At 39.8% G+C, this 13,160-nt stretch overlaps 1 protein-coding gene across 7 annotated transcripts in view; it reads right to left on the bottom strand.

Annotated features, from left to right (window-relative positions):
• The window catches only part of LOC120776117 (basement membrane-specific heparan sulfate proteoglycan core protein), a 158,692-nt gene that overhangs the window by 96,869 nt on the left and 48,663 nt on the right, over nucleotides 1-13,160 (bottom strand). For all 7 annotated transcript variants that reach the window (XM_040106621.1, XM_040106622.1, XM_040106623.1 and 4 more), the window contains exons 3-7: nucleotides 4,036-4,606; nucleotides 3,800-3,968; nucleotides 3,575-3,738; nucleotides 2,047-3,156; nucleotides 445-810 (exon numbers count right to left, since the gene is read on the bottom strand). In XM_040106621.1, coding sequence (XP_039962555.1) covers nucleotides 445-810; nucleotides 2,047-3,156; nucleotides 3,575-3,738; nucleotides 3,800-3,968; nucleotides 4,036-4,606 — 2,380 coding nt within the window. The remainder of the gene's footprint in view (nucleotides 1-444; nucleotides 811-2,046; nucleotides 3,157-3,574; nucleotides 3,739-3,799; nucleotides 3,969-4,035; nucleotides 4,607-13,160) is intronic.

The raw sequence follows: 13,160 nt of genomic DNA, 5'->3' as shown, positions 1-13,160 counted from the left end.
AATAATAAAAATTTTCAATGGTTAGTAGTAATTTCTGCAAATGTCTAAACTTTTGCGAAATATAAATATACAACAATACATTGGTCGCTAAGGAAAAAATGGTTTTGCAAAAATTTCAAAACTTTTAATTTTGAAAATGGTACTTCTTAAGTTTTCAAATTTACCATTGTGGTCAATATTCACTTGGCAACCCTAGGGGGGATTGCTGCAGTTGCTAGGGACAAACACAGATGAGCTAGCGTAATTCATATAAATGATTTGTGTATGGGATTGGGAACACATTAATTTTTTTTTAGGTTTTAGGTCAGGAAGGAGTGGGCTTGTTCTTATAATGTATATACAGCTGTATGTATATTGAAGGATATATGAGGGTGGGTTTTTGGAACACATTTAATTTGGGGTCTGTTTGAATGCGCTGATGTGACGTCACACAAAACACTATACCATGTTCATAGCCGCCATCATCTTCTCCTCCACCAGCCTGATTATCATCTTCGCCCCCAACGTCGTCCTCTTTGTCATCGAATCCGCCGGAAATAAAACCACAGTCTTCTTCGTCCTCACCGTCGGGACAGTCTTCGTGATCGTCACAGCGTTGTTCGTCGCAGATGCGGGAACCAGACTTGTAGCACGTGTATGTGGCATCACCGCGGCAACCGGCAGCCGTGAAGACTGTCGAACGGTCGGTTGAAATGCCATAATCATCGCCGGAACCCTCGTCGAAGTTGGGATTATATGCCGGCTCGTTGGTTTCGGACACTTCGGGCGCTTCAGTGGGCGTTTCGGGTCCTTCGGGTTCTTCGTAAGGGTCTGTATTTATCAAATCGAAATAGTAATATGGTAATAAAACATTTGAAAGCTTTCAATTAACCGACTTGTGTCGGTACACCCTGTAAATGGCGCGAAGCGTACAAAGAGCGTGCGAGCACAGTGAAAGAGAGGACACACATATAAGTACAGGAACGGAAAACACATCACAGGTACATAAATTGACCCAACACATCGGGGTGGAGTGGCAGTAAGCGTTAGGACCGTGGAAAACATATGTAGTGGATAAAATACAAACACGAACACACAGAAATGGCTTTATTATTAAGGACACAAGGATCTTGCATGAGACTGGATGTATACGCGTATGTCTGTATGCGGAATGAGCAAGAAAAAAGGGAGACTGATCAATGCGTTTGAGAGGTGAGAGAACAAAAAGCGATAAATATGAAATATGAGAGAGCACAGGGTGTGGCATGTGAAAAATGAAAATGCGATTTTCATGTAAACCAGGTTGTAGGAATTTCAAAAGCTCTAATAATTCTTTTTTATTTTGAAAAAGCTGATGAAAAGCAAATTAATGAATTTGTTCGCTTAAAATCAAGTTTTTTAGAAGAAAATTATCAAATGAAAGTACGAATGAATTGAGAATGTAACACAATATGGGTAATGTACACAAATGTTTGAAGAAAATATACGTATAACGAAAGAAATACAAGAAATAAACAACAAAGCAATAATTTGTAATACCCAATCTAAAAATAATCAAGCTAAAGTCACAGAAATTATTATTATTTCCCGTTAAATATTATAGATATTTTAGTTTTAAGGCTTGTAGGTTAGTTATCTCCGAAACTTGGACTAGGCTTGGGCCAATATTGCAATCTTTGCACTTCAGCCAGTACCGCCAAGCGGGACGGAAAGAGAGAGACAAAGTATGAAACACAACCGAAGCTAACTACGACTAAGCACTCGAAAGCGCATTTTTATAATTTGCTTAGTAAGCCACGCAAATATTTTGCGGTTTACTTATTAGTTAACCATTAGTTAAGGATTAGTTTGGTCAGTAGTTAGATAAGAATAAGCGTCTAAGATTAGTTGGTGTGAGGAGTGTTAATTAAGCATTTTGTACAGCCACATTGCAGTCAGTTAGGGACTTTCGGTGCTAAGCGATCGCTTTTATAAACCGTGTCCAGCTATAAAGCGCTTAAATCTAAAATGTTTTTGTTCATAGTAAATAAAGTATTATGCGGACTTCTGTCGGCGTTATGACGCTACCTCGTCCTGCTGCGTCTTCTCGATTCCGCTGCTCTTCTTCATATTCGTAACGGCGACGCTCAGCTTCTGCTTGTTCTGCACGTCGACGTGCCTCTGCTTCATCAGCCAGTCTGCGTTCTTCTTCAGCACGTCTATACTCTTCTTCTTCCTGTGCAGCTCGTTGGTGTTCTTCCTCGGCACGGCGACGTTCAAATTCTTCATATTGTACGCGTCGATGGTCATCTTCTTCTTGTTGACGCTTTTCTTCAGCTTGCCGATGCTCGTCTTCTTCTTGCTGACGCTTCTCTTCAGCAAGGCGACGATCCTCTTCTTCCTGTTCAATGCGTGTACGTTCTTCCTCATTACGACGACGCGTCTCTTCATCATATTCCACATCGTTGTCCTCCTCAGTTGGATATGGTGTAAATAGGTTATTTTCTTCGTCCGGATATGGTGCATATGTATCATATGGGATATTGTCAGCGTCCTCTTCGCCTCGACTACGATGCTCCTCCTCTTGTCGTCGTTCCTCTTCTTCTCTTTCAGCCAATTCATTTGCTTTGTCTTCTTCCTCAGCTTGACGATGTGCTTCTTCTTCTTCAGTCTTGAAGCGTTCTTCTTCAGCGCGACGTTGCTCATCCTCAGCTTGACGACGTGCTACTTCTTCTTCAGCTCTCAAGCGTTCCTCTTCAGCACGCCGTTGCTCGTCTTCAACTTGACGGCGTGCTTCTTCTTCTTCAGCTCTCAGACGATCTTCATCAGCGCGACGTTGCTCGTCTTCAGCTCGACGACGTGCTTCTTCTTCTTCTTCTTCTTCAACGCGACGACGTTCTGCCTCCGCTCGTTGACGTTTTTCATCTTGTTCACGCCTCTTTTTGTCCTCTTCTTCAGCGTGCTGGCGTCTCCTTTCCTCCATTTCAATGCGTTGACGTTCTTCACAAAATGCCTCTTCCTCATCGTCACCATCAAAGCAATCTGACTGATTATTACAGAGACTTTCACAAGCAATGGACGAACCATCTGCACACCTAAATCCGACTTCTGGATCGCATTCATAACCAGTAGGCACTTCGTTACCGCCTTCACCATCATACTCTTTTGCTGGATTATATACGACATCTTCAAGATCTTCTAATGATAAAAGTTCAAGTCGAATTAAATGATTAAATTCGATGACCGTGAAAAGAATGTATATTTGAAGATGGCTTTTTCCAAAAATGCTGTTATCTCTTACCCCCAAAACCATTATGAGGTGAATAGAATTTTCCCTAAAATTTCATTTCCGAGTGTCTTTCGGTTCCCAAGAAAATAAATAGCCAAATTGTTTTTAACTACTCTTCAGAAAGATTACTTAATAGGTATTAGAGGACCCCAGTGTTTAAAGAAGTTTACGGTTGTATTAGGAATTTCGGAAAAGAGATTTGAGTGTTATACGCTACTAAAGGACAATATTATGAACTAGATTTTACAAATTTCATAGAAATTATTTAACCAATACTAATAGAGAGGCAACTCATATCCATTATATAATACGTTAGTATGAACTTACCGGCTTCACGCTTGAAATAAAAGCGTTCGTCAGCCTCGACGCCTAAGCCACCCAGACGATGGTAGCGGGTAATTTGACTTTCGAAGACATTTTTGAAATCAGTGTTACCTCTCGGTAGTTGCAGCTCAACGAGGGCGTAAACTTTGAATTTATCATTGCTAGGGCTGTGTCATAAAAACAAAATAGTCAGAGTTACAGTGGCTTTAAGACCGTTAGTCCGCTCACCTTATGGATTTCAATGTTGGATTTATTTCAAAATCTTCATCGCTGAACGTGGCATGGAAAAGATCGCGAAAAGCGATCTCCAGCTGGCGGTGTAATTCCAAAAATTTTTCACTCGATTCGCGGGAAAAATCTTCGGTCCACGGTTCGGTAATGATAAAAAACGTATGCCCTGAAAGCAACATACATAGGCAGGTTAAAACTGAGTGCATGCAACAGAAACCATCACATATACTTACATAGCTCCGTATCTGGAACTACAAAGTCTTCGTCGCCATCACCAGAACCATCAACATCGTAATCGCTTTGCCGTTTCGTGTGTTTTTTCGCTAGTTTATTTATTTGCTTTCCTTGATGCTCCAAATTATCGTGTTCGTTGCTATCCGGCCGTTGTCGCTGCAACAACCGATGTGCACGATGTTTGCCGTTGAGCTGGTGTTTGTTATGATGCTTTTTGTCATCGCCACCGTGCGCCTTATGGTGCTTCGGGTGCTTGACGTGCTTATTTTTTGTGCCTCCGCTGACTCGGTGATGGCGGTGGGCAGCGGACTTGTCTTCTGCTTTGCCGAATAGCCGACTCAGTTCGCGACGCACACGTTTCACGCCCTTTGCGAGCCAGCTGCCACTGTCGGCGTCGGCATCGGCATCTTCTTCGGCCGCAATCGGTTGCAGTTCGTCCTCCAGCAGTGATTCATTGTCAAGGTCGCGTTCGTTACGCACCAGCAACAATTTTGGATTGGCGGCCGGTGCTTCCTCAAATTGATCAATATCGAAGGTGTCGTCGATGTTGAGTTCGGCATTGCTCAGTTGCTAGAAGAAGGGAAAGAGAAGTGTTGTATGTGCATTACCATTCAATAGCAGATCTTTTTTAAATTACAGCAAGGTTATTAAAGTTATTAACAGTATCTTTTTCTAAAATTCGCATAAAATCCGTGGTGAGTTTTTGTTGAATGCAGACTAATAACAAAGAATCTTTAGTCGCTTTGTTGCTCCAGATATAATTTTATACCATTTGCGTTTGAAAGTTCTGTGAAGACACCGTCAAAAGCTCAGTGTGGTGAAAAAGTTTATTAGCGCCAACTGTGCATACCGCAACTTATACAGTTGTGTTGGTTTGCGTCTTTACTAGCTTTCTATCGTGGGAATACAGATGAGGTGGATATATGAAACTTTGACTCTGTGCATTTTAGAGTTTAGGGTTTCTTTCAAATTCTATATTTTTAGCTAAAGCTGTTAGAAAGTCTGGTAATTTATGCAGTGCTAATATGTAGTTACGGGTCAGACCAATTTTCTAGTTTATCTGGCTGTTCCGTCTTTTGATAAATGGAGAGGCGCTTTATTTGAGAGATCTTTTGTTCCTGCCTTACTGCTACTTTGAGTTGTTCTACTAAAATTCGTATTTAAAGTTATAGATTTAAAAAGGTGTTTCGTTGATTGTCGTATCTTCGCGTTCTGGAACATTTTTAAAATGTTTAAAATGTAAAAAAAAAACAGATACGCTTTTTTATGGCACAAATTCTCAAATTCAGTGCATCAACTTACTACAAGTGGCGGTTAAGTACTTTGTACTTCAAAGATAATGCTAGTAATCCCTATCCAACCTAATTACACACACTTAGTTGGCCGCTGAAACGCGCAAGACTCGCTATATGTTGTGAAGTAGGCTCGCCAATCAACTGATAGCGAGGCGATAATTAAATGTATACCATTAGGTGACAACACAGAGTAATGCATGCATGTGAGTTTATATTTGCGATGCCATCCGAAGCCAACGTAAGCAATAAACCAATTTACTCACACTCCTTATGGAAAGTTAGATAATAGAAAACAAGCGGTTTTGAGGAAAGAGACAACGTTTAAATACTAAAATCATGAGAACGTACATATCAATTTGAAGAAATTGTGTGTATATTGGTTAGTCGAAAAAGTTTTTTCGTATTTTGTCAATGGATATCGTTGCAGTCGTATATCACACCAATGACATTCTTTCATACCATATAGTGCTGGAAAGGTGAGATTTTAAGCTTCATTTAACAAAAAAAAAAAATTAAATTCGGGGAAGTTGAAAAATAGTTACGGCTGTTCAAAAATGCGTGAAAATAAGCATGAAGCACTTCGCCATATTTTGAAATTTTCATATAAAAAAGGGAAGCCATCAATGAAATTGGTGAAGTTTGCGGATACGATGCCGTGTCAGTTCGTGTAGCACAACAATAGTTCGCTCGCTGCCGTCCTGGAAATTTCGATGGGGAAAATTACACTGACGAAAGTTTTACCCTGATGGAATAATGGGTCAAGCGGAAAAATGGCAAAAACTGGTCGACCAAAACGCTACATATTTATTTATTTATTAGTATAAATATAAAAAAATAAGTTGAAGTTTGTTTAGAAATACGAGAAGACTTTTTCGACTGCCTATAAATGATCAGTGTGATGAGCCGAGTCGATTTAACCATGTCCGTCTATCCGTCCGGCTGTTACATTTTCGAACTGGTACCTCACTTTTTGAGATATCGATCTGAAACTATGCACACGTTCTTTTCTACTCAAGAAGCTGCTTATTTGTTGGAACCGCCAATATCGGACATTTATAGCATATATGTAGCTGCCGTACAAACTGAACAATCAAAATTAAGTGCTTTTTATTTTGACGAGGTACCTTCATGAGAGTTGGCATAAAATCCACAGTTTCCGAAGAAGTTGTTCAGATCGAACTACTATAGCATATATGTAGGTGTTATACAAACTGAGCGATCAAAATTAAGTTCTTTTATGGGACATTTTTTTTGAAGAATATACCAGCTTCGGTGTAGCAGAAGTTAACGTTTTTTCTTGTTTTGTAATAAATTTTTAATTTGTTTCTGCCATTATTCTATATTCTATATTTTATATATTTTTCTGATAAGTGGTCCGCTTATTGTTACGTAAGCCTTCTAAACTTGTCAGCTAGTATGCCTCAATGAGTCAATGAACCATGTCAGTTATCAATTTCAGTATGTAATTTGTGTGTGTGTGTGTGTGTAGGTGTTTATATCTTCTTGTGTGTGTGTTTGTGTTACACTTCATTCTATTTTTGTTTTCTTTTTCGTTTTGATAACAAGCAGCAAAGGCCGCATTGATGTTAGCGATTGTGAGGCAACAACAACACTGTCACATATGTACTTATTTACACCTTGCACCCGCCACACGACCACCCGCTGGCCACCTGGTGTGGTGTAAGCAATCAAATTAATTTTCTTTACCGAGGACAAGCAAGCAAGCATTTTATAATTACTTTTGGGGCTGAAGTTCAAAAATGTTGTTTATGTTGTATTATTTTTTATTGTAAAATTTCTTTGCTTTAACAATTTTCACGTTAAATCAAAGCACATTACAAATGGCAGTTAAAATGCATTAGCAGTGTGTTTTTTGTTGTAGAAAAATTTAACGGTACCTTCAATTATTTTGTAGTGGAAACGTTGGCAGTGCGGTTATCTCGAAGCAAAGGCTATCAGCTTGCTGACGACGCGCTGCATTCACGTGAATTGGGTCAAATGCAGTCGGCTTGTTTGATAAGCCGCTAAGTGGGCCATTAAAGGAACATAACTATATACAATCTACCACGTGTGCAAATGGATTCTGTTTCTAGTTTATTGGTTGCATTTTGCTGGAATTTCTATACTCCCTTCCAAGCTTTTCATTCATTTTCCGTCTGCGCTCGGTGCAGTCAGTGATTTTCTCAACTCAGCTGCTAGGTACTTACATAATTCATTTGTTTCTAACCGAATGCGCTAGTAAACTATTAACTGTACAATACAGTGACCTAACGCACACATACACACACACACAGATAAGCACCGATGCATTCCCGCTATGGCTCGCAAAAAGCTTCATCATCACCGAGAATTCGATTGTTTCTATGAAGGGGGTACAGTCAGCATGTGTTGTTGTTGTTACTAATAGCGTATGTGTAATATAATGACATAATCAATGGATTGCGCACGTGACACTGCGCCTAGCCGTCAGACGTATAAATTCACAGTAAAAATAAATAACCAATAAAAAGCCGGCTACTGCTGGTCATACATATAAGTAATTAATATGAATAGTAAATAATAAAAAATATAAAATAAAATAGTAGAATTTGCATTTGTTGTGACATATCGTTCGGCTTTTGCAATGGTGACTGCACCAAGCAGCTAGTCATAAGCGTATATTTATAGCTTTTACCGCAGCGGCGATTCATTGGAGTGGCATGCAACGTTGGCTAACGGAAATGGGTGAATGCAATGCATCTGGAATGTGTGAAATGTTTTCTTTAAGTGACATCAATTAGTTGGCTTTGCGCAAATACGTAGAGAGCCAAACAAGCGGAAGTACATGGGGCTACGGTGGCGTATACGCAACTTGAGTTATGGCTTTTCGGAAAAAAGGCTTCACTTTGTTAAAGAATAAGTAAAATCTGGCAGCCTTCGTTAACAGCCAAGGTCCTCAGATAAAGCCCTGCAAATGTACCCTCCTTTTTCATCGAGAAGCTGCTCATTTGTTCGACATCGGACTACTGCAGCAGATATCTGTCATATAAACTGACACATCGGCAGCAAGTTGCTTCATAAATTTTCAATTTATGAAGCGTATTACAGCTTCGGTGCAAGCGATGTTAACGGTTTTTTATGTATTTTTTTATTTAAGTGCCCCTTATTTTATAAACACTACGTAAGCGCAATTTCAGATCTTTAAGAGGCAAAATAGAAAATTTTCTTTGCCTTTTTTACCTTCCGTACATTCAACTCAATGTTCAAGCAGTTAAGTTAATCGAATTTCCTATTAACTTCCTATTTTCAATTCATTTTTTTCTATTCTTCTATAAATTTACTTAACACTCTTTAACCTCAACAAATATGAGGCCGCGCTTATCTATGAATTTGCGGGGCGCTCATCTTTTTTTGCCCCACAACACATGATTTTTCAAAGTACTCAGTTTTTTTAAGTTTCTATGTGTTCTCATATATTGGTAGCCGCAGAAGTTATTTACCATAAGGAGTAGTGATAAATTTGGAAAACAAACCCTACACGCACTACACGAGAGCCACGTACACGCGCACGCTTAGCTACGGCGTTCGCAAATTAGATTCTCATAAATCTCAATGAGTTCGCTTTTACTTAATTATCTTTTTGCTGTTGTTGGCATACACATCGTGTGAAGATGTGAAGAGAATAGGGCGCACATACTACACATGCACCTTCGTACGTAGCAGGTAACGAGCAGGAAAAACATGGAAAAAAGTCGTGGAGAGAGGTATGCGTTAGCCTTGTTGAAACGTCTGAAGGTGAAAATTAATACGAATTGTGGCATAGAACTTTCGTAACCAGTCACTGAGGTTTGTGGCACAATGCAGGAAGTTGCGCGTGTGTTATGAATTGGCGGCGGCAGGTTCGCTATAATCGATTTCTGCAGCAATTATTGACGTTGGCTGCATGAAATAGATATTTGTAGACAAGAAAAATACCCCAAAATACAAAAATAACAAGCGGATGAGGTCCTCGTTTGCACTTTACATGAAGATGGCAGCGCAGCACAAGCAACTGAAATCATATGGAGTGAATACGGACAAAGCTTGAAGGCAGTTTTGTGGAAAGGTGGATAACGGAAAAGAGAAAGTATCAAATTTTAAATTTGCAGTGAAAACTGCTGGTAGCTTAAAGGGAATATGCTTCGGTAGAAAAAGTTTAACTAAGGCCAAGCGCATACTGAAACGAAGTGCAAGGCTGCTTGAAAAGCGCTGAGCAGTGCTTATACTAACCCTTTGATTCTTATTTTCTATTTTCAAAAAACACTTAGTTGATTTACTAGACTGCGGTTTGGCTTCATGCGCTAATCGGAATTGCATTTGGCAACAACAAAATATGACTTGCTTGCAGCATTTTGAAAACAATTTGTATAGTTTATTTCCATTAGGATTTGTGCAAGTTTATTCCATATTTATTTTATTTTATTTTTCGCATGCGTTATGCTTCGTGCGAACAAAATTTAGACGCCTTGTTGACATTTCTAGTTTATGTCATTTCATTGTGGTCCACAAAATGTTTACCCACACACACACACGCCTGTGAACATAAGTGAATTTTTCGCGTCGACAGAATATTAAAAGCAGAATTTGGTTTGAAGGTTTTGCAAAAATTGTTTGCTCTGCAAATCATTGCATGCAGATTGAGCGAAATAGCCAAAAATTAACGAGGCATGTGTCACATAAAAATTTAATCTTGGGGAAAATAAATAAGCAAACAAAACATATGTATGTATGTAAAAAAGAAAACAAAAGAAGAAAAAAGTTAACTTCGGCTGCAGCGCAGCTATAATACCCTTCACAGGTGCATTTTTTATAACGTAGAAGGTTATCAACAGATATTTATTTGATTTTGATCGGTTAGTATGACGGCTATATGCTATAGTGATCCGATCTAAACAATTTCTTTAGAGATTGTAGCAATGCTATGGATAATTAGCCCAACCAAATTACGTGAAGATGGTTTGCCAAATAAAAAGGTTTCCGATACAAGGACTTCATTCCGGTCGTTCAGTTTGTATGACAGCTATATGCTATGGTAGTCCGATATAAACAATTTCTTCAGAGATTGTAGCAATGCTATGGGTAATTAGCCGTGACAGATTTCAAGATAATATCTCGCTAAATAAAAAATTTCTCCATGCAAGCACTTAATGGTGATCGTTCAGTTTATATGGCAGCTATATGCTATAGTGGTCCGATATTGACGGTTCCGATAAATGAGCAGCTTCTTAGAGACAAAATAACGTCTGCAAAATTTCAAATCGATATCTAAAAAACTGAGAGACTAATTCGCTTTTATACGGACTGACGGACATGTCGAAATCGACTCAGCTCGTCATGTTGATCATTTATATATGTACTTTTTAGGGTCTTCGACGTTTCCTTTTGGGTGTTACTAACTTGGTTGCAAACTGAACATATATGTAGCACCCTGTTCAAGGTATATATAAACAACACGCTGCGATTAAGAAATTTGATGTGCTTGCAGGAAATAAGTGCCAGTGGCTGCGTAGGAACTCAGATAAGATGTTAATATTCCGAGAAGTGCTCAAACTCTTACCTTAAGCGTATACTGTGTTCCTTAGTCCAACTTTTAACACAACTTGGTGATCTGTCAGTCAACACAGCAGCATTTCTCAGAAATTACTGAAGGAAAGGTCTCCGCGGTTACAAGAACAAAAGCCCAAGGCACGAAAAGTTGTACGAGTTCTACGTATCTAGGACTTAACACATTAACTAATTTTTGGAAGCTCATAGAAAACAAACTCCACGAAATGCAACGTCCAGGTTTCTTTCGAACATGTAAAAAAAGTTACGAGGTCTGAGAACTTTGCTTTTCAAGAATATTATTTATCTTTCGTCGCGCTTCTCAGACCATTTCTACAGTATATAGTATACCTAATTAGTAGTGCGGTCACGGCCCAGCGTTACTGGTTTAACTTGAAGCAATTAATTATAATAAATTAAGTGTACGTTGCATGCCACACATGCATAGCTAAACGAACTGTAGACATAGCATCGCATTAATATAAATAAATGAGGGTCATTTAGGCAAATATTTGTAGAAATTTAATAGAAGTGACAGCTTGCGTCGCTAAAAATACTGATTTAGACGCCAATTAGTCGACGGCGAGGCGTTGGGGAGACATATTACTTTGAAGAAAAATATTTACACACACTTTATACTCGAAAAAAAAAACAGAAAGTTTACGGAGGAACAATGCTTAAGCTTCCTCTTGACATCTGCTAACTGATAAAGAGGTTACCACCTCGTAGATACTACTTGGTCTTAAAGAAAGTCAAGGTACCAAGTTGGGTTTGATTAAAAATCACCGCATTATGCTTTTCGGAATCCTTTGTCTAGCCTGTGGGAGCCCTTAGTGTGTCCCAACTTTAAAGCATGCAACGCGGAAGCGGCTCAAAGGTCGTTGGCATTGCTGGCGGCGCTCGAGTGTGCGTCTGCCATGTTTAAGACAATGTCTACTAAGACTAGAGGAGTACGAGCGGCAAATGCCTGAGAGTGTGAATAAACTCGAGTCGCTCGCCGCTGTGACGGCGTTGATGCTAACGCGTCGCGCAACATGAACTCCACTCAGCATTACTTCATTTCTCGGCCATTAAGTGGGGATTTGTGGTCGTTTACGAGTAACACCAGCCGCAACATACAAGCACACACACGCGCACTAACTTTTGTGTTGAATTTTTTTCGCACACAATCGTAAAGTGTTGCCAGCGTGACAATGCAAGCTGCCACTGGCCGCATACTCACACATACAAAGGCATATATGTGAGCCTATGGCAAGCGGTTTGTAAAGGGTGTTTCCTTTCTTAATTTTTCTGCAGCATTTCGTCGCTCTCCCTCTTCTTTTCTCCCCACACTACCCACTGACGTTGGCAGGCGCTAATAATGGCCTTTTGTTTTATGAGAAATTGCCGAAACGTGCGCTGCATGCCCAAGCAACTGTTGGCCAAAGTTGAGCAACTGAGATTTCAGCCGCGCGCTGCCGACGCCTGTCACGCGCGCGTCTTGCCAAAGGATACTACTTCGCAAAGACATCAAAAATTGAGGATCAACAGTCGTGTTGATGGCGTTTTTTTCGCTGTGCTCTTTCGGGCGCCTCACTAGTTGATGTGAGGAATAAAAGCGGCAGGAGGTGGTAGAGGGGACAGTGTAGTTTACACATTTTTAGTAGTTTTGCAACGAGTTGTTATGCCTTGTGCGCTCCGGCCGCTTGTTGTGCATATTTTTCACATTTATCTACTTTTTCGTTTTCTTTCAGCGTTTTGTCAAGAAATACAGCTGAAGTAGTTTTCGTTTGTATGTGTGGGTGTATGCGCGTGTGTGACAGTCAAGCGATCAGTAAACATTGACATTTATGCTTGTTTCGCACGCTTGCAACTTAAAAAGTCGTTAAGTCGAAAATGTCGAAGGTCGCACACACACACTGACACGTTCAGGCAGCACCAGCTAAGGTGGAGCGTTGAGGTGCAAGGCTAAGAAGTTGCGGTTATGTGACAGTTGTCAACAGGGCTTTTATTGTATTTCTCTTATTTGAACTTCATCCGCTTTACTACAAAAAATGTTGCATGCACCCGCTAACAATAACAAATAAAGCGATTTGCAAGCTGGCTTAGTGGCGCGGTGAGCGAAGGGTCTAGTAGCCGCAACCGCGTTGTGGATTTTGTAAAAGTGCCTGTGAAATCTCTTTTTATAGTTTAAATGTGACTATAAACGGCTTACGTGTCCTTTGTTGTTGTATGCATGTGGCATTAGGGATGTGTGTGTTTATGTGGCTTTTATGACATACAACTGA

Source organism: Bactrocera tryoni, chromosome 4 (assembly GCF_016617805.1).
Source record: "Bactrocera tryoni isolate S06 chromosome 4, CSIRO_BtryS06_freeze2, whole genome shotgun sequence".
NCBI lineage: Eukaryota > Metazoa > Arthropoda > Insecta > Diptera > Tephritidae > Bactrocera > Bactrocera tryoni.
Note: the sequence above shows the minus strand (reverse complement) of the source record. Positions and strands in the feature narration are given on the sequence as shown.